Source organism: Prionailurus viverrinus, chromosome B4 (genome assembly GCF_022837055.1).
Source record: "Prionailurus viverrinus isolate Anna chromosome B4, UM_Priviv_1.0, whole genome shotgun sequence".
In the NCBI taxonomy this organism is placed as follows: Eukaryota; Metazoa; Chordata; class Mammalia; order Carnivora; family Felidae; genus Prionailurus; species Prionailurus viverrinus.
In genome coordinates, this window is record NC_062567.1 from 28,924,884 (window position 1) to 28,945,573 (window position 20,690).

General features: G+C 36.4%; 1 protein-coding gene across 27 annotated transcripts in view; it reads left to right on the forward strand.

Moving 5' to 3' along the window:
- The window catches only part of CREM (cAMP responsive element modulator), a 71,805-nt gene that overhangs the window by 36,347 nt on the left and 14,768 nt on the right, over window positions 1–20,690 (forward strand). For 8 of the 27 annotated variants that reach the window (XM_047867544.1, XM_047867549.1, XM_047867543.1 and 5 more), the window contains 4 exons: window positions 491–637; window positions 4,115–4,212; window positions 4,569–4,711; window positions 13,447–13,635. In XM_047867544.1, coding sequence (XP_047723500.1) covers window positions 491–637; window positions 4,115–4,212; window positions 4,569–4,711; window positions 13,447–13,635 — 577 coding nt within the window. Of the gene's footprint in view, window positions 1–221; window positions 333–490; window positions 638–4,114; window positions 4,213–4,568; window positions 4,712–13,446; window positions 13,636–19,671; window positions 19,777–20,319; window positions 20,510–20,690 lie in introns of those variants that run through there. The other 19 variants (XM_047867554.1, XM_047867556.1, XM_047867552.1 and 16 more) reach the window with 10 other exon arrangements.

Consider the following 20,690-nt stretch of genomic DNA (forward strand, 5'->3'; position numbering starts at 1 on the left):
CTGATTTCCATTAGCATAGAGACAAGGCATTAACTTGCATCTGGAGTAATACTAGAATGTGGCAAGCATTTCATTTATTAAAAAATAATTCACCGCATTTAAGTTCTGTCTCCAGTTTCTCTTAGGAAGTTAGGTAGTTTATACTCTGGCCAAAATAAGGATTCACTGTTGGTAGTCTTGAGGTTGTAGTGAGGTAGTTTAACTGCTTTAGAACTTTGCGCTTGGAACATTCTTTGCCAGCGAAGCATGGGAACTGAAAGTGAGGAGCATGGGTTCTTTAATATCTATCACATCAGAGAATGACTGTTCAGCACAGTAACCACCTCCTAATGGTAAGTACCCCAGCACGCTCATCGTTTCTTAGAAGCAGAAGAAAGAAAGGAAGAATTGGCCAGTCCTAATAGTGATTGGTATTTCTTTAAAAAAAAACAAAAACAAAAAGAACAGAAAATGATCCAGCCTTAATCCTCAATGATGATCGTTTTTGCAGGTTTCTGTAGCTGGATCAGGCACCGGAAGAGGCTCCCCAGCTGTAACTCTAGTGCAGTTACCTTCGGGCCAAACTGTGCATGTCCAGGGAGTAATTCAGACACCACAGCCATCGGTTATTCAGTCACCACAAATACAAACTGTTCAGGTTAGCTTCCTTCCTGGATGATTGGTCTTTGACTTTCTTCAGTTTTTTGGTTTTTTTTTTTTTCCCTTTTACGAATTCATTTACCATCTTTTTTTTTCTTTGTGTAGCTTTTATGCTCAAATCTTTTTATTAGAAGTTTGGAGGAATTTCCCTTTCCTATGTGGAGTGTGTTGTGCCCTGTGAGATACATAGATTTGACCAAAGATTTACAGTTTGGTTGTTAGCTCTCAATTTGCAGAATGAGTAATTGTCAGATGAGTAATTCTTTGAGTTGTTGCTCTGTACTCAAGCACAGATTTATTTGGCAAAGCTCTCCAGGGGTGCTTAAAAATATTTTGAGGATTCTTTGGCAAAGATGTCTGATAAACACAGTAAAGATTATAGTATTGGCTGTTTTCATGAATACTCACATTAGTAGGTAGGTGGAAATTTAAGTTTATCTTTAATATGTGTAATTTGTAGGAAACATAGGATATTATTGTCACCTTGGTGTTAGACTTCTACATCACGAACCCCTCTCAGATGAAACCTTAGTTTTTGTAGACAGGATTATTGTGGTTATGATCTGGAGATCTATTTTATTATTTATTATTATCAAAGTTGGTCACGAATCCTTAACATTTCTTGAACCTAAAACATTTTTTGCATCAATAGATATAAATTAAGTATGCATTTTTTAAAGTTTTTATTTAAAAAAATGTTTTTAATGTTTATTTTTTAGAGAGATAATGTGAATAGGGGAGGGGCAGAGAGAGAGGGAGACACAGAATCTGAAGCAGGCTCCAGGCTCTGAGCTGTCAGCACAGAGTCCGATTAGGGGCTCGAACTCACAAACCATGAGGTTACGACCTGAACCAAAGTTGGATGCTCAAATGACTGAGCCACCCAGGTGCCCCAAGTTTTTATTTTAATTGCAGTTAACAGTGTAATTTTAGTTTTAGATGTACAATATAGGGACATCTATATATATATATATATATATATATATATTTATCCATTCATCAGTTAATAGACATTTGGGCTGCTTCCATAATTTGGGTATTGTAAATAATGCTACATAGGAGTACATGTATCCCTTTGAATTAGTGTTTTTGTATTCTTTGGGTAAATATCCAATAGTGCAATTGCTGGATTATAGGGTTTTTAACTTTTTGAGGAACTCCATACTGTCTTCCACAGTGGCTGCATCAGTTTGTATTCTTACTAACAGCACATGAGGGTTCCTTTTTCTCCACATCCTCACCAAGAAGGATGTTGGTGTTTCTTGTGTTGTTGATTTCAGCCATTCTGATAATTGTGAGTAAATATGCATTTTTAATTTAATTTTTTAATTTTTTTAACGTTTATTTTTTTTTGAGAGAGAGAGAGCACGCATGCATGAGTGGGGGAGGGGAAGAGAGAGAGGGAGACACAGAATCTGAACCAGGCTCCAGGCTTGGAGCTGTCAGCACAGAGCCTGACAAAGGGCTCAAACCCATCAACCATGAAATCATGACCTGAGCTGAAGTTGGACACTTAACTGACTGAGCCACCCAGGCACCTCAAGTATGCATTTTTTAAAAGCATACTTTCTTGGTTATTAAATTTATTTCTGTTCCTTTTTTACTTCAGTAATTATCCTTTAAATGTTGAAATTTACTTGAACATAGTTGATGACAGAAAGATCTTGAGGAAAACATAGATATGCATACTTAATCTCATCCCTTGCATATTTGAGTACAGCTTATTGCAGAATAATGAAACAGTTTGCAAAATTATATTTGAAGTAATAAATCCACATTCATTAAAAGCTTAGCTATTTTTCCTACACAGGTATCTTTTCAAAAGAGTAAGAGTCATTCTTAGCAGTCTTTTTTTTTGTTCTTTTCCATAATGACTCTTGATTCCAAGACTTTCTGAATCTTTCTGACTGTAATTATAAAACAAGAAAGTCTTTCCACTCTCCTTTTTGAATTATGACTTCTGTTGGGGTGCAGGTATTTCTACTCTAGTTTTAACTTGGCTGCTGTTGGAAGAAAGTATTACCTTATATTCAGTAAGCTTTTTTGGATTTTGTTATGTGGATGATTTAATTGTCTTGGTAGAGGTAAGTGCCAGTGGATCTTGTCTTAGAATTCCTACTTGTTGAACAGTGGTCAAGTCACTTAATGTCTGTACATGAACTTCGGCTTCACCTTTCTAAAATGGTTAAAATAGTATCCTACCTCACATAAGGGGTTAGTTATAATTGTATGAGAGATGTGTGAAAGCCCAGTATAATATGGTAAATGTTTGGTGGTGATACATGATTGTTGATTGCAACAACATTTTTTCTAAGTTCTATTGGTATGTGTGCTTATGTGTGGAGTGCCTATGACCAGAGATGTATAAGATTGTATGTGTAGGTGAACATAGATGTACATCAGCGTGCCTTGGGAAGTATATATTCCTGCTCATATTGTTGACATGTTAATAAGTTCTTTTGATTTTGCCCAAATCAAATTTTCATATAATTATAACAATAAGGAAAGTGAGTTTTATAAACTCAGAACTACCCTATGCCCTGAATTATAATGGCTAAATATATTGAGAACTGTCATGTTGTAGAGATTCATTATTTTAGTTTTCACCCTTTCCTTATAATCATGTTATTATCATGTGACTTGAAAAATGAAACCTTACTTAAAACTCTGACCTTTCTTTAAGGAGAAATTCCTTATTTTGACTTTCAGGAGTTACCACCATCGAGCCCCAACCTTCTTGATATATAAATCCTAACTTTAATCAGGCTTCTTTATTTTTTTTAGTATTTCTTTTTTTTTTAATGTTTATTTACTCAGAGAGAGCGAGCGAGTGAGCAGGGGAGGTGCAGAGAGAGACAGAATTCCACTCAGGCCCCACACTGTCAGTGAAGAGCCCAATGCAGGGCTTGAACCCATGAACTGTGAGATTATGACCTGACCTGAATGAAACCAAGAGTCGGACGCTTAACCAACTGAGCTGCTCAGGCGCCCCTTTACTTTTTTATTTGCTTCTTTGAACCTATCTAATGTCTAACTTGAAGACCTCGCTCAAGTCAGCTGTGGTATTGTGAAGAGGGCAGTGAGGTAGAGATGCTTTATTTTGCCTCTCAATCCCCCGCTGGATTTGTAAGAGTATGTTCAAGGTTGAGATCTTAGGTCTTATGTATCTTATATTTAGTCCTTTCCTGTGAAGCCTCACCTGCCATTCCAACGACTTTCATTTGCATTTCTGTACTATTTATTATCTGTCCCATTCCTTTCCACACATACCTGCTCTACAATTGAAATGTGTATGTCTGTGCTCCTTTTCCTAATGCCAGGTGTGAGCTGCTTTAGTGTAGGTTCTGTGTGTTCTGTTGCTGGATGTTTTGCCAGCAGCTGGTTTAGTACTGCACACACAGACCCTTCAGCACCATTTTTTGATTGAAGAAGGTCATATATTTTATGATGCATTTCAGAAACTTTTGTATTATAGGTAGCAACAATTGCAGAGACAGATGAGTCTGCAGATTCAGAAGCTGTAATTGATTCTCATAAACGTAGAGAAATCCTTTCACGAAGACCCTCTTATAGGTAAGTCTCCTACTGTAATGATACTTAAAACAAAATTTTTTTTAATGTTTATTTTAGAGAGAGAGTGCAAGCAGGGGAGGGGCGGAGAGAGAGGGAGACATAGAATCAAAGCAGGCTCCAGGCTCTGAGCTGTCAGCACAGAGTCCGATGTGGGGCTCAAACCCACAAACCGCGAGATCATGGCCTGAACTGAAGTCGGACGTTCAACCGACTGAGCCACTCAGGCGCCCCTGTAATGATACTTTTTCCAAAAAAGGAGAATAATTTTATATCAAAGCAGTTAGTCCATTATAGCTTTTTTGTTTTAAATCTCATTCAAATATCTTAATTATTTCTGTTGTTTAATTATGTTTTAGAAAAATACTGAATGAACTTTCCTCTGATGTGCCTGGTGTTCCCAAGATTGAAGAAGAAAAATCAGAGGAAGAAGGAACGCCACCTAACATCGCTACCATGGCAGTACCGACTAGCATATATCAGACTAGCACGGGGCAATACAGTATGTATGCTGCATTCGATATGGTACAGTGCTAGCTTTAAGTCTTCTCTAGTTACATTGAAGCAACTTGGGTTCAGCATTAAACTGTTCCATTTTAAAATGCATCATAATATCCAAACTATGTATCATAGAATGAAAAGTAAATGTTAAAGAAGTAAGAGATTTGTACTGACAGCTGTCGTATACTTTTGAAAAGTCAAAATTTTTTGACTGAATATAGAAGAAAACTTTTGGGTGAAAATAAAGGGAGGGTTTGCCTATTTATATGTTTATATTCATGTCTAGTAAAAGTTTAAAACTTACCTGTTTTTTGTTGTCTTTATAAGATGCATGTGAACATAAGCTATAAATGTCTGTATTTCATTCTTGTTGGCTTTTGTTACCAACAATTACATATTATGCTTCCTAATCTAAAAGAGGTACATAATGTTTTCTAAATTATGTTTTAAATGTAATTATGTTTTCACTACTCTTTGTTAATTTGTGCTGCAGCTTTTTCTAGAAGAGAATGGAAAAATGATTTATTTTTAAAAACTGCAGCCATTGGACAGATCATTTTATTTGAAATTTTAAACATCAAAAGCTGTAAATAAACAGATACATTCACATTTAGTCTTGTGCATTTTAATGGGCTGTTAATTCTGTGCTTTTTGCTCTAATTAAAGCACTAATTTTTTCCCAAATCAAGTACATTTGATATACATAAAAATGCTTTAGTAAAAAAACAAGAGCTAGGAAGAGAAGAAAAAAGGGGAAAGAAAAGCCAGAAAAAGGACAGAAAAAAAAACCCATCTTTAAAAAAAGCTGCTTAGGTAATGGAATATGTGTGGTAATAAGTACTATGTTGGTTTAAATATGATGGTAAGATTTTACATATGTCTTCTGTTTTCCCTTTAAAAAAAAGCAATACCTAGAAAAATTCTCAAATCTTAAGATATGGCTGTTAAACTATAATCCTTAATATGTGAACAGATCTTATGTAGTCACTAGTTTTTTTAGAGGTTTTTCTTTTGGTGGTGGCAGATTTGCAATATTAAACTAAATCTCCCTTGGTAATTGTGGTTCTTCAGGTAGCTCGTACCATGATACCTAGCAGAATTGGGATATAATTTGTCCACAGCCTCTATAGGGTGCTGAGTGGACATGTCCAAAGTCAATGTTAGGAAAAGGAAACTCCCCACTGTCTCTGTAAAGAGTTACACCTTGAGGTTTTAACTGTTATTTTTCTTGTATTACTTCTGTGATTTAAATGCCTTTTTGTCTGGCCCAGTGGGAATATATGGTGGGAGTTTTAGAACTGTAAGTCAGAATTTGCCAACTGGTATGCCTCTGCAGTGTAGCACACAGGTACGGGAGTGTGAGCGCCTCATGCCTCCATCCCCAAGCGTGGCCCACCAGGGCTTGGAGCTGCTGGAGACTCCTGGCCATTCAGATCTGGCCTTGAGCAGTGGGCTGTGTACATACCATCAGTTTCTATTTGTGATGTGGTAGGAAAAAGGTTGGAAATTACTGATAAAATAATGCTAAGACATCTTAAAGTTTGGGGAACGATCTAAGATGCTGTCACCTTAAATATTTCCTGGCATTTCCCAGTGCTGCTTCAGAGTTTATAGAAGTGGTGATCTCTTTACAAGTGATACAGAGGGGGGTGCTGTAGTTTATTTTGCCTAGTTTATTAGCTGAAAATCTGAAATTGTGAAAACATTGGGTTGAGAGAATTTTGAGGCTACAGATGATGTGCAGGAGGCACTGGGTCCTGCCATTCACTAACTGGATCAGAGAGAGAGCTTTATTTTCCCATCCCAGGATCTTTGAATTGGGAATAATACAAAATTGCCAAACTCTGGGCGAAAGGAAATAACAGGTAAAAGTGGGAGAAAGCCAGACATGCTACTTTTGACACAAAACAGAGCTGTAAGGTAGCTATGGCAGTGTCTCCTACATGGTCATTAAACTTTTCCCTCCAGCTAACAACAGAGCCTTTATTTCTTGTGCTCTGAGTGTGTGTGCCTGCAGCAGGGGCTTTGTGTGAAACGTCAGTGTGGGTGTGGGGTGGTCAAGTCAGGAGAATAGCAAGTCAAAAGTTTAGAAGTCGGACATTTATCTGTTTGCCACGTTACAAGTCATGGACTGTCTTTTATTGAGGTTTCTTTAATTTGGACCCATACACTAGATCCTGGCAGTTATTTTAACTAAAAGCTGTGGTTGTTCTGTATGTGCTGTCTGCAGGTAAAAATTACCAGTTTTATTGGTTCATGAAAAGTGGCACTAACTTTGTTAAAAATGCATCTGTTAGACACTTAGCGACACTTGCTTAGGTTTATAATTGTTTCTTCTGAAAGGTGAATACTAACATTTAAAGTTTTTAGAAGACATTTACTTTAATTGGAGAGTAAATGTATATTTACATATAGACAAGATCCATTTTCATTAATCGTATTTCTTAGTAGGAATAACTTAACAGATATTAATGCTTTCATGTTGTTCCTGGATATCTAGAAATAGAAACAATTACTGGTTTTTAGACTAGAGGAGTTTATTTTACTAGAATTTTTGGAGATTCTTCTGGGTATCTGTTTTCGAGACCCTTTTATAAGGTTTTACTGTAAAATGTGTTTTTTTTAGGTTTAATTCTTTCTTCAACTTTTATTCGTGGATGACTTTCCCCCAAACTTTGTTTATTTTTTCAAAGATTATCATTTTTTTAATGCTTATTTATTTTGAGAGAGAGAGAGAGAGAGAGAGAGAGCAGGCACATGAGCAGGGGAGAGGCAGAGAGAAAGAGAGAGAAAAAGAGAAAATCTTAAGCAGGCTCCATACCCAGTGTGGGGCCCGACATGAAGCTTTATCCCACGACCCTGGGATCATGACCTAAACTGAAATCAAGAGTTGGTCGCTTAACCAACTGAACCACCCATGCTGCCTCAAAGATTATTATTTTAGATTGCTGATTTTTAATTTGGTATAATGAGGTAGTTGGGGTTAAAAACAAAAAGAAATAAACTAAAGGACTTTGTGTGTCAAAGTTGAAGAAATAAAATATAAATGAGTGTACTCAGGCTTTCCCATATATAATCAGTTATATTTTTAATAATTGAAAGTTAGCTATATGACAGAAGTAGGCCTTACTGTTTCAACTTATTTTTTTAATCACAGAAACTAAGAAGTGAAAGTTAGAATAGGCTACTCCCAGGGAGTAGTAAAAATAACTAAATAGGCAGGGATTCATTATTGCAACACCACGTAAAAGAGCTACACTTGCAAAATCTTTACTGGAAGTACAGATCTTAGTGATAGGTTTGTTGTATGCCAATTAAGTCATTCTGGCCAAAGAAAATCTTGTATGTCTCAAAAGAATATTTCTGAAAGATAGCAGTTCAGATAATCTCAGAATCAGCAAAGAATGTTACTTGTGCCTAAGACATTTAAGATCTCCATTAAATGAGAGTCATACACATAAATTGAGTAAAAGCAACTAAAGACATTTAAGTTTGCAGTTTCTTAATTCATTAAATTTTCTCTAATGAAAAAGGGTTTTTTGTTTGTTTTGGGTTTTTGTTTTCTAATCCCTTACTCTGCTATACCTGACCTCTTCTCTTACCAATTAAGGACTATCACCCAAGATTTTTTTTTTTTTTCCTAAATGTCCCTTGTCTCCGCTTGCTCCTACTCTATTTTATGATGAACCTTATTAAAATGTGTCTGTATTAACTCATCCTTACTGGAATTCTTACACATTAAAGGTAAGTGGCTCAGTCCAAAATCCATCATAAAAAGAGATCTATGTGAACTTTTTGGGCTGCTTAAAAGAATTTAGAATTCTCAGGAGACCTCTCCTGTGAGTAAACACCAATTCCATTCCTTCATAAAGGGAATTTGCATGATAGGTGCATACATTCTAAAGTAAATGCAGTTGCATTTATAATTCTTAGTAGTGACTTTGCTTAAATTCTCCCAAGATAGCTTTCAAAGCAAACATGGAAGGTATCTGCTTAATGTAAATCCGACTTTTTAATCTTGGTGTTGCTATTGTTATAGCATGAGGCTGTTTTGGTCTTTCTTTAGCTGTATGCACCTCTTGGCTTTCAAGGCACAAGTACTCACAGGTTCTGTTCTATGCTCACTTTTTATTTATTTATTTATTTAAAAAAATTTTTTTAATGTTTTATTATTTATTTTTGAGACAGAGAGAGACAGAGCATGAATGGGGGAAGGTCAGAGAGAGAGGGAGACACAGAATCTGAAGCAGGCTCCAGGCTCCAAGCTGTCAGCACAGAGCCCAACGTGGGGCTCGAACTCACAGACCATGAGATCATGACCTGAGCTGAAGTCAGACGCTCAACCGACTGAGCCACCCAGGCGCCCCATCACTTTTTAAATTTAAGTCAGAATTCACTGACTTAGGGTCTGCTGTTCTTTTTTAAAATTAATTCAGTGAAGTTTTATTTACATTTTTTTTTTTTTTTTTGCAGTTTGGAATAAAGATGGTTTTAAGTTATAATTAAACATTTACATGTTTATGTGTTTGAATTGGCTCCTACATACAAGTTTAGGACTATAAAGATATTAGTATCAAGTAGAAAGAAGTCAGATGAAATCTTAATTTAGGTAAATTTTATTCCTTCCTCTTTTGGTTATGGACTCTTTTTTTTTTTTTTTTTTTTTTTTTAGTTTTCCACCCTTATTTATCTTTCTCTTCTTCATTTATTATGAAGACTTGAAAGTACTACTTTTTTAAATTAAAAATTATTTTTTTACCAAAATCCTCAAATTTTCATCCCACACATAATCTTTTCCTTACTCCTATGATATTAGTAGCTCTAGGGGAGGAGTGCTCAATGGCAATGAGTAGAAGTCACAGATTTTTTAAATACAGGAATTTTAAAGAACTTAATGCCTGGACTAGTTGATATATCATACTGGTTACTGTGATGTATGGTAAGTTGGAGATGGGGAAACCATACTTGGGTTAATACAGACTTGAAACCAAATACCATGACTGTATAAGGATGTACACAGAGACATTTGTATAACCACTAAAACCACCTTAGAGCAATATTTAGTGCATTAATGAATTACACTCTAGACATACTCTTCATGTAAGGTCAATGTGCTCAACATTCAACCTGTGTATAGAGTGAGCTACTTAATTATGGGGTATAGCTTACCTGAGACTTTAGGAGTAAAAAAAAAAAAAAGAAAAAGCTAACTCTCACAGCAACTAGGACAACTACCCTCTACCCACCATTACTACTACCAATAATATGCTAGCAGGCTTGAATCACTTAATAACAGACATTGAAGTAGAATTTAATTGATTATATAATCTAGCTGTTCAATTTTAATTCAGTTTAGATAATTTTATCAAACTAATGTTTGATGACTTAAAAGAGGAAAATCAGTATGCATATAATCTAAAATAAAAACACTTTTAATTATGCTTGAGTCCCAATCAGTCTTCGTGGACCAGTGTGAACTCTTCATTGTGATCAGCAGTGTGGCCACAGATACAAGCTTTTATGCCCCAGTTGCATGTGTCATTATAAGAAAACATTAATAAAGCCTAGGTCCCCAAAGTAAAATTAGTAGGAAATACAAAGGTATTTTAACTTCATTAGTTACTAATGGCCTTCAGAGGGGCCTATCATTTTATTTAAAAATGATTAACCAGATGTATCTGGGATTTGCTTTGAAATACTCCAGACCAAAAACAGAAAAAAAAAAAAAAAGTTTGGGAATGAGTGGGCAGGGAAAATAGATGACACAAAATTCTTTGTACTTCTATGTTTGCTAGAAAATTTCCATAAGTTTTAAAAAAATAATTAGGTAGGGTCTCCTGGGTGGCTCAGTCAGTTGAGCGTCCAACTTTGGCTCAGGTCATTGTCTCGTGGCTTGTGGGTTTGAGCCCTGCGTTGGGCTCTTGCTGACAGCTCAGAGCCTGGAGCCTGCTTCGGATTCTGTGTCTCCCTCTCCCTCTGCTTCTCCCCTGATTGTTCTCTGTCTCTGTCTCTCTGTCTCTCTCAAAAATAAATGAACATTAAAAAAAAATTAAAAATAATTAAGTAAAACAAAAGGTGTGACTAAACTCAGTTAATTTCATCATAAATTTTCCTGCTATGTATCTTGATGTGTGTTTACTGAAAGCACATATTTTGCTATCTTTGAATATTTTGTAGCCTAAAAGTTTGCTCTTCAAATCTTGAATACACACACACACACACACACACACACACACACACACACACACAATCTAATTCTAGTATCCTGAAGCATTGGGAAATCTTGTTAATTGTCAAATGAGAGGTAACATTTGAATGGGAAGATCTTCTGCCATTTGATAATGCCAAAATCAAGAGGGCCTTTGGTATAAAAAATAAAAGCCAGGTTAAAGTACAAGACTTATCAGTAGAAATGTTCTCCCCTAGAGCTAGGTTGTATGCATATGTGTGTTTAGCTTTATTTTCCACATCTAATTATATAATGACTTGAGCAGAAAATAAAATGCTGAGAGGAACAAATTCTTGATATATCAACTTTTCACTGTGTGAAAGCAAAGAAGTTTTGATGGGAATTATGAGGAAACATTGAAAAAAATAAGAAAATATGGAAAGAAAAAAGTAAGGGTCTTTGTTATCTATTTCATGTTCTTACCCTCAGCAGCAACTACTCTCGCCTTAGATTTTTTTTACAAAAGGCTAGTCCCAAAGCTTGCTAATTGCATTGGCATTGAAAATTAAGTTGTAGTTAGAACGTAAAGCCATACTTTATTGAATTCTAGATTCAGGAATGGCTCAGTTGTTTATGATACAGTTTGTCACGAAATGATAGCCATCATTCATCGTTAATACACTCAGCTTTGTGCTTCTCCCACACTGTGCATACACGGCCTGTGCCTCTTCTTCTGACACTAAACTGTCAACTGAAAACACACATTCAAATATATGATAACATATGAAATTCATTCACATCCAGGCATGAAGATCTGAGGAAGCAATACCTCCTCTTTTTCTTACCTCTCTTTTAAGAAAGTAGGCATAGTTAGGTTTCTTCCAAACTCTTTTATTTATTATAAAGGGTGAACCCTGAGACCCTTGAAATCTTATTTTTAAAATGTGTACAGAGGGGCACCTGGGTAACTCAGTCGGTTAAGCGTATGACCCTTGATTTCAGCTCAGGTCGTGATCTCGCAGTTTTTTGGATTGAGCTCCATGTTGGGCTTTGCGCTGACTGTGTGAAGCCTGCTTGGGATTCTCTCTCCCTCTTTCTCTGCTTCTCTCCCCCACTTTCTCTCTCTCTTTCTCTCAAAAGTAAATAAACTTTAAAAAATAAAATGTGTACAGAACATAATGCTCTACATGAGCCAGATGAACAAAGGGCTATTACGTGAGTTTCTCAGCCTCAGCACTGTTGACATTCTATAACTGATTCTTCTCTGTCAATCATATCCTAATGGTGGCCTGTCAAAGAACAAAAACACAGAGAATGCATCTTGCTGAAACCTTTTGAAAATATTAACCCATCTTTCTCTTAATTTAGGCCCTAGAACTAAAGATTTATCATTACTCTTTCCAGTAGTTCTGACAGGTTTATACAATCAGGTCTTCACCTAAATGGGCCTTTGCTTAGATCCTGGAAAAAAACGGTAGAGAATAAGTTGGAAATATTGACATACATTCCCCCACTACTGTAACATTCCTGTAAGGCATTTGCATTGATCTATAGGCCTTGTGTTATTCTGATGTATTGTTACCTTCATTGTAAATCTAGTGAGCTGATTTATATGTGATTTTTTTTTTTTTTGAAGGGTTCTACTTAATGTCTGGTACTTAAACTAAAACATAGGGTCATACTATTTATGTTAAACTATACTGAAGTCTCGGATATTTTAACAGGAATTGAAATTGAATTAGCATTGAATTGAATTAGAGTAAAATTCAAAAAGAAAACATTTGATCCGTTCTTTGGAAACTTTTGGTTAATATGTTAACTTTTAAACATGGCTGGCAGGTCTCAGTGTTCAGAGGAAGTCTACCTCGTTATCTGCTGCTATGAGCTGCAGTTATTCAGGACATTTGGTAGACATAAATATTGTAGCACAAATTCTTTCAGTAGTTATTTTTTAAGATCCTTTCCAATGTAACATTTTATATTTCATATTTTATATTTCATCACATAGTCAAAATGGTAAAGGTTGCAGTTTTGTAGACTTAAGTTTTAAAACCAAAATATATAGTAATATAGGTTCCATTAAAAGCTACTTTCTTTTGATAGGTTAGAAAGTAGTTAGCTGAATGAAGGTATAAATTCATTGTAGTTGTGATGCTCGATAGAATTGCACTGACCGTGTTTTAAATATTAGAAGAATGCTATTTATCTATAACTAAAAACATCTGGAAGAGTGGAGAAAATCAAGAAGCTGAACTTTCTCCCTGTCTGCATCTCCACTCTTCCTCTTAAATAATTTAGTTGGTTGGATACCATGGAGGAGGGAAACTCCGTGGGTTCTATGTATTTCAAATAATTCTGAATATAACATATCTTCAAGGGTTGATGAGATTTTTCAGAGTGTTTTCCCATGAAGAAGGACCTCCCTATCAATTCAGCATAGAGAAATAAGGGTAACTTGAGAATGAGGAGCGTTGGTAATTAATATGCCCGCAGTATATTCTTCCAATACGGGATTATTAAAAATGAATCTTGAAATTCTCTAATATTTCTTTTCTCTTTCTGTTAAGTTGCTATAGCCCAAGGTGGAACAATCCAGATTTCTAACCCAGGATCTGATGGTGTTCAGGGACTACAGGCATTAACAATGACAAATTCAGGAGCTCCTCCTCCAGGTGCTACAATTGTACAGTATGCAGCACAGTCAGCTGATGGCACACAGCAGTTCTTTGTCCCAGGCAGCCAGGTTGTTGTGCAAGGTACATTTTATTAATCTAATACATTTAGAATACACTGTATCACACCATTTAGTGGTGATTTTATAGTTTTATGAAATATACAGGAGGCAGATTTGGGGTGGGGGGAGGCACTTTAAAAGGCTTGAAGAGGGAATATTTTAGTACGTTAAACAAGCTAAATTATATGATTTTTACTTTTTCATGGGCTTTATTGGCTCTAAAGAAAGGTTCCAATCAGGGTAGCATGATGGGGAAAAAGGACTTGGACACATGAGAGAATTTTTTAATTAATTAAATATCCTTTCTCTGGGGGTTATAAATATTATACCTAATACATATTTTTATTACCTGGTCTATGAAGATTTAAGTATCCAGTGCATGGTGCACTGAATTGGGGGTTTTCCTCAGATGTTACACTCAAGTCTAAGTTCTAGACATCTCATTTCAAAACAAATGCTGATATTTGTTTCTCTAGACCATTCCACGTATCCACTCTATTTCATATGGAAGTAGTGAAATAAAATAGTTGGGATGTAGCCCTAAGCTTTCAGGGTAACCTAAGATTTCAGTTAAATTCAAGTTATACATTGTTTTAATATCATTCATTTGTGCTCATAATAACTATAATGTGTTTAATACAACTTGCAAAAACCCTATATTTTAATTTAATAACTCTATTCCTCTTGGCATTTGCTTAGATGTTTGATGTAGCACTAATTTTAAGGGGGATAATATTCATTCTTTTGGTTTGAAAGTCTTGGAAGTATGGAAAAAAAGCAGATTCTGACTGACGAGTCTCTTGATAATTAGCTTTACCCTTAGGTGTTTTGGAGGTTAATGTGGACTATAATAAAAGTATATGAAGAACTGAAGGAGTTCATTTATGGAGTAAAAAAATCCATAGTATTTCCCTAGTATTTTGTTTTCTTTACTTTGTAAAATCAAAATCATCTGCTTTATTTCCCCTGATTCCCATGAACCCTCTATGTCTAAATAAATAATCATAAAAAGTCATCATTTCTTCTAATTTATCTTTTTTTATGTGGAAAATCTACTGTAAACCTGATATTTTAACATAAGGAGAGCTTTAAAAATGTTTTGTGTTTTGCATAGATCATACAATAATGAGTTTTGTGCTTTTGGGGTTTTATTGAAGGAATCTTCTCTTCTGTAAGCCAAAGACATTTTTCTATATTAGTTATATTAGCTTTATAGCTTTACCTTTCACATTTATGTCCTTAGTCCACCCCAGGTCCACTTCTGTATATGGTATTAGGTGGGAATTCACTGTCATTTTTCTCCACATATGGAGCCAGTTTTCTCCTACTAATGGTTTATCCTTTCCCCATTAACTTGTGGGGCAATGTTAATTATATAGTAAGTTCTCATGTATTCTCAGATCTGTTTCGGAACTGTCTGTTTTGTACTATTGGTCTCCTTTTCTGTATGCCAGTACCATACTGGTTTGTTCTCAAATAGAACAAGTTTCCCTTTTTTATCTTAAAAAAAAAAATTCTATTAGTGCTGATTTAGCTTGTATGACCCATTATTCTTCCATATGCATTTAGAACAAATTTGAGTTTCTAAATAATGATACAATAATAAAACCAGCAATGAGGTTGCATTTAACTTATAGATTAATTTAGGGGAAACTGAAGTCTTTTTTTTAATTCAAATATAATTGACATATATCATTAGTTTCAACTGTACTGGTTTGACATTTGTTTAAAATACAGTAAGTGATTACAAGTAAGTCTAGTTAACATCCATCACCACAGTTACAAATTGCTTTTTTCTTGTGATGAGAACTGTTAAGATTTAGTCTCTTAGCAATTTTCAAATAGGTGACATAGTATTATTAACCATAGTCACCATGCTGTACATTATATCCCCAGGACTTTTTTGTACCTTTTGATCCCCTTCACCCATTTTACACCCTTCCTGCCAGCACCTCCCTCCCCATCTCTGGCAGTCACCAGTCTGTTCTCTGTATCTGAGTTCTGGGTTTTTTGTTGTTGTTGTTGAAGATTCCACTTGCAAGTACCATCATACAGTGTCTTTTCCTTTGTCCGACTTCACCTAGCTTATTGCCTTCAAGTTCCACCCATGTTGTCACAGATAGCAAGATTTCCTTCTCTTATGTATAATAATAATCCAGTGTGTGTGTGTGTGTGTGTGTGTGTGTGTGTGTGTGTGTGTACACACACTACATTTTCTTTATCCACTCACCTATCAATGAACACTTAGGTTGCTTCCATATCTTGGCTATTTTGTAAATAATGCTGCAATGAACATGGGAGTGAATATATCTTTTCCAATTAGTGTTTTTGTTTTCTTTGGGTAAATACCCAGTAGTACAATTGCTGAATCATAAGGTAGTTCTATTTTTAACTTACTGAGGAACTTCCATACTGTTTTCTATAGTGCTGCACTGATTTACATTCCTACCAACAGCGTACAGGGGTGAGGGAGAACTGAGGTCTTCATAATGTTAAACTGACCTGTTCCAAAGCACAGAATGTCTCATTTATGTAGATCTTATTTTAACTTTTTTTAACAGTTGAAAATTTTCTGAATGGAAGTCTTCCATATTCTTTGTTAAGTTAGTTCCTAAATGCTTTATGGTTTTTGTTGCTAGTATGAATGATACATTCTTCAGTAGTTGCTGGTGTAGGTAAATATCACTAACTTTTTAAAAAGTTTTTTTTTATTTATTAATCTTGCCAAACTGAAAATTACTTCTAGTAATGTGCATATTCTTTGTGATCTATCTCTGATAGTATGTGAATGTTTATATCAAATACTAGTAAGATGTTTGTTTCTTCCCTTTCAGGCTTTATTCCTTTTGTTTTCTTTTTTGTCTTTTCCTTTTTTGCCCTTTCCTTTCCTTTTTCTCCCTTCTCTTTAAAATACTGGTGGGTAGGAGTTCCACTTCTATGTTCAATACAGGGTCAGTGGGCATTCTCATGTTCCTCTCTATCACCTTACATCCTGTCATTCCTTTGGAAGGTCACAGCAATTTGTGAGTTCTCAGACCTTTTCTAGATTGATCCCTCAGCAGTATTTAACACGGTTGACTTCTGCTTCCTTCACTTTCCTGATACTGCATTCTTACCATTTTTTCTTCTCTTTCTTCTACATCTCTTTCAGTCTCCTTGGTTGGTCCATTCTTCTGCTGCTCATCTCTTCAGTGTTAGTGGTGTTAGTCAAGATCGAATCCTGGGCCCTCTTTCATCTGACTTGAGCACTCTGCCTGACCATGGCTTCAGTTCAATGTGACCATGCCCCTGACTCCAGCTGGCTACTTAGAGGTTCCACACACATATCTTGACTTTTTAAGACCAAAACCACATCCATTTTCCCCACCCCAGTTCTCCTTTGGTTTACCCTATTTCAGCGATGAACTACTGCCCAGCCTGTTGCTTCAGGCTAGAAACCCGTGTGTCATCCCCTCTTCCTCCCAGCCAAACCACACATCTCTCCACCCCTCTCCACTCTGTCCTCATTCTGCTTCTGGCTACCGTCCCCTCTGACCTGTCATTCTCTCTGCCAGGTGGCTGCCCTGAAGCTGGTAGTTGTGGAGTAGCTTCCTGATTTTCCTAATCATGCTAGAGGTGGCAGATCCCTTGTTGGCCCAGTTTTTTTGAGAATCGTTCCTGAAAGTTCAGGCTCCCTTTCTTCATCCCTCTCAGTAATTCTGGGAGCTACTAATAATCCTTAAAAACAAAAGTCTCTGCCTTCAACCTTTTCTTTTTTCCTTTTTACTCTCACTTCTGCAGTTCAGAGTGGTATTTCTAAAATTCAAATCTAATCATGTCAGTCTCCTGTTCAGAATTCTTCAGTGATTGCCTGTTTCTTGTTAGACAAAGTCCAAAATCTTTAACACCCAAATTGCTGCTTGATCTAGGCCTTGCTTCCTTTACTAGACTTCTCCCTCTTTTGTAATGCAGCTGTGTGCTGGTTTTCTTTAATTTTCCATGCTGTGCCATGCTCTCTCACCTTTCCAGGGCTTCACACTTAGCCATTGCCCTGACAGGAACACTTATGCCCATCATTTGCAGTATTTGGGCTTCATCTTAGATAGTATGTCCTCCAGGAAGCCTTGCCCGATCCTGCAGATCTGGTTCAGGTAACGTGCGGTCAGTTCCTACTGTACCTTCTTAGACTACGTGAGACATGCTTAGACAGTAACTTCTGTTTCGATAGGGATCCTTAGTACCTAGCACAGTCCCTGGCATATGATAAATGTTTAATAACTATTTATTAAATGAAAGTGAAATTCTCTTCTTCTGTGAAAATGTTATTAGTTCTATGTGCTGGTTAACTGAGTTTATCTGGTCCATGGAATGTATTAAAACTTCACTAACAGCAGTAATCAACCAAACAGCGAACTTCCTTCTTTCCTTTCTTTCCTTCACCTTTTTTAATACTAATATTTATTGAACACCTAAGTGCCAATTTAAAGAAATTAGATTAAAATCAATTTGAAATTTCTGAAATTGGTAATAAAATTGACCAGTACCCTTGAACCCAAACCCTTAGGTAGGGCTGGAATGGAAAAGAGTCTGTCATGGAGCCTCTGATTGGGATCGATGTCCGGGTTGATCTCCAGACTTTCTTACTTAACTAGATGTCTTCAGTTCATGTGCTTTGGAGAATTAGTAGAATCTTGAATATTCCCAGAAATTCCACCTCCATCTGAGTATAAAGTCCTGCCTTTATTAAAAAGTGCTTAGTTGAATAAGGCAAAAATGTGGTGGAATGCCCTTTCGTTGGCATAAGGTTAGGTTGAATTCTAATCATGTAAGTGAATGGGTTTTATTCAACCCACTGGTAAAGATAAAAGGCCTGAGTGCCGTGTCACTTATTTTTGTGTAGTAGACATGCAAATCATTTCTTTTCCCAGACTATGGTCTGTTATATGGACCAAGACCTAATTTTTTGTCTAACCTTGCCACTGTTAAATCTCCTGTAATGATCTAGCTCTTCATGCACTGAACATTCATTAAGTGATCCAAATAACATTTGGCATTAAAAGAAAAATTATGAGGGGCACCTGGGTGGCTCAGTTGGTTTAGCGTTCGACTTTGGCTCAGGTCATGATCTTGCAGTTTGTGAGTTCAAGCCCCGCATCAGGCTCTGTGCTGACAGCTTGGAGCCTGGAGCCTGCTTTGGATTCTGTGTCTCCCTCTGTTTCTGACCCTCCCCCACTCACACTCTATCTCTCTGTCTCTCTCTCAAGAATAAATAAACATTTTAAAAAATTTTTTAAGAAAAATTATGAGTAGTAATTGTGATTTATTTATGAATTTTTTTTAAATCCCCAAATTCTTTTCATGGGATTTTAACTTAATAAAATAATTGAGCCTCATGAAGTTGCTGTTTTTGTGGGTGGGTCAAAAAGATCAAATAGCAAATTCCTGTGGTTCAAACTAATATTTATGGAAGAATGCTACATATTAGTTGTTACATTTGGCACAGTGAATTTTTTAAATGTATTTACTCCTTTTAAGTGAAATTAGCAAATTCTGTGTCACCTTAGGAACAGCTGGATTTTATGGTGCTGTAGCAATAGTACAGCGAATAAAACTGTTAAGTGAACGAAGGTGGATGGATATTTCTTTCTTGATGAATTTAGAAGTGTCTAAGAAATACATTTCTGTATTTCACAATGTTTTTCTGGGCTGATTATCAGGTTTTTGTTGTTTTTAATCTCCATGTTTTTTCTCCTAAGTTACGAAAAATGTAGTTTATACCCTCGTTGTTTTTCTAGAAACCTTGGATAGAACAATAATAAAGAAGTTACTTGCCCCATAAGAAACAATCTTGGAACTTAATGCTAATGAGTTGGGGGTTTTTTTTGTTTTGTTTTGGTTTTTTTGCCAGAGTCACCACAGATTTCTATGTAAAAATAAGAAACAAAAACATTAATATGGTTTATTACAGGAAGGTTTTTTATAGGGGTTTGGTTTCATTGAGCTCCTCTGTGACAAAGCAAATTGATGGCAGTGATAGGCTAATGATGTCATTGTGATGTCAGTTACTCCTACTTATCCTGCACATGCTTGCTAGTTTGGAACACTGTATGTGGACCTGTGATAGGGGAGGCAAGACAGTTCTGTATGCAGAAGCCCATCATGGCTGTAACTGGAGATGAAACAGGTAAGGATTTTAAAGAGAGATTGAAATTAATTCTGATTTTTTTTTGAAGTTTAGAAAAATGAGGACCCTCAGTGTTTCAAAAAGTGCTAATTTTCTATTAGCTGAGGGGTAAGAAGTTTCCTTTAATACGTATCTGTATGTATTCAACACACTCTGTTAAAGCATCTTAGTGTAAGTGCTTCTTTGCTCAGCATATCGTTTGTTTGACCAAGGCAGTAATCCTGTCTCTCGTCTTCCACATACTGCTTTACTAAAATAAGCTGTTACTTCATCTGCAACCTGTTGCAAATCCAATGCAGCTACAAGTTAAACATACGTAGTGTTCAACTTGTAAAAAATTAAGCTTCCGATTTCATTGTTGTGTACAAACGTTGCTCCAAAACAGAATAGGAAAACCCATCGTGTTAGGGGTGTTTGTGTGCCTACTTGTTTCTTTCCTCCTGTATTTAAAATGGTCTGTACCTCAGCTAATCGAGTTCAAAGGGCTGACGTCACTACATTTCCTGGAATCGTGTTCCGCAGGGAAGTGGAAAAGTTAAACTCCAAGCGAGCTGCACATTGACGTCAGCCCCGAGTCATGCTGTGATTTAGTCAGTTCCTTTCTGCTTTGTCAAGTGCTGCTGACAGATTTAGAGCTGTTAACTAGCTCGCCGCTGCCACTATCTCCAAGATCGCTCTTAGACTGAATAGCTTTTCTCGTAAGCCTTACTTTAACATTTCTCTTGATCTGGAGGTAAGTATCTGCTTGACGAGGGGGAACGCTTTGTGAAACCTGTAATGCTTGGCTGAGCAGAACTCCGCAGCCGTCTGTCCCGCTGTGGACGGACGTGGGAAGGCTGAGCCTCCTGCTCAGGCCGCCCGGCACGTGCCAGGGGAGAGGTGGGCTCAGGAGCTCGAGGGTTTCCGTACCCTTT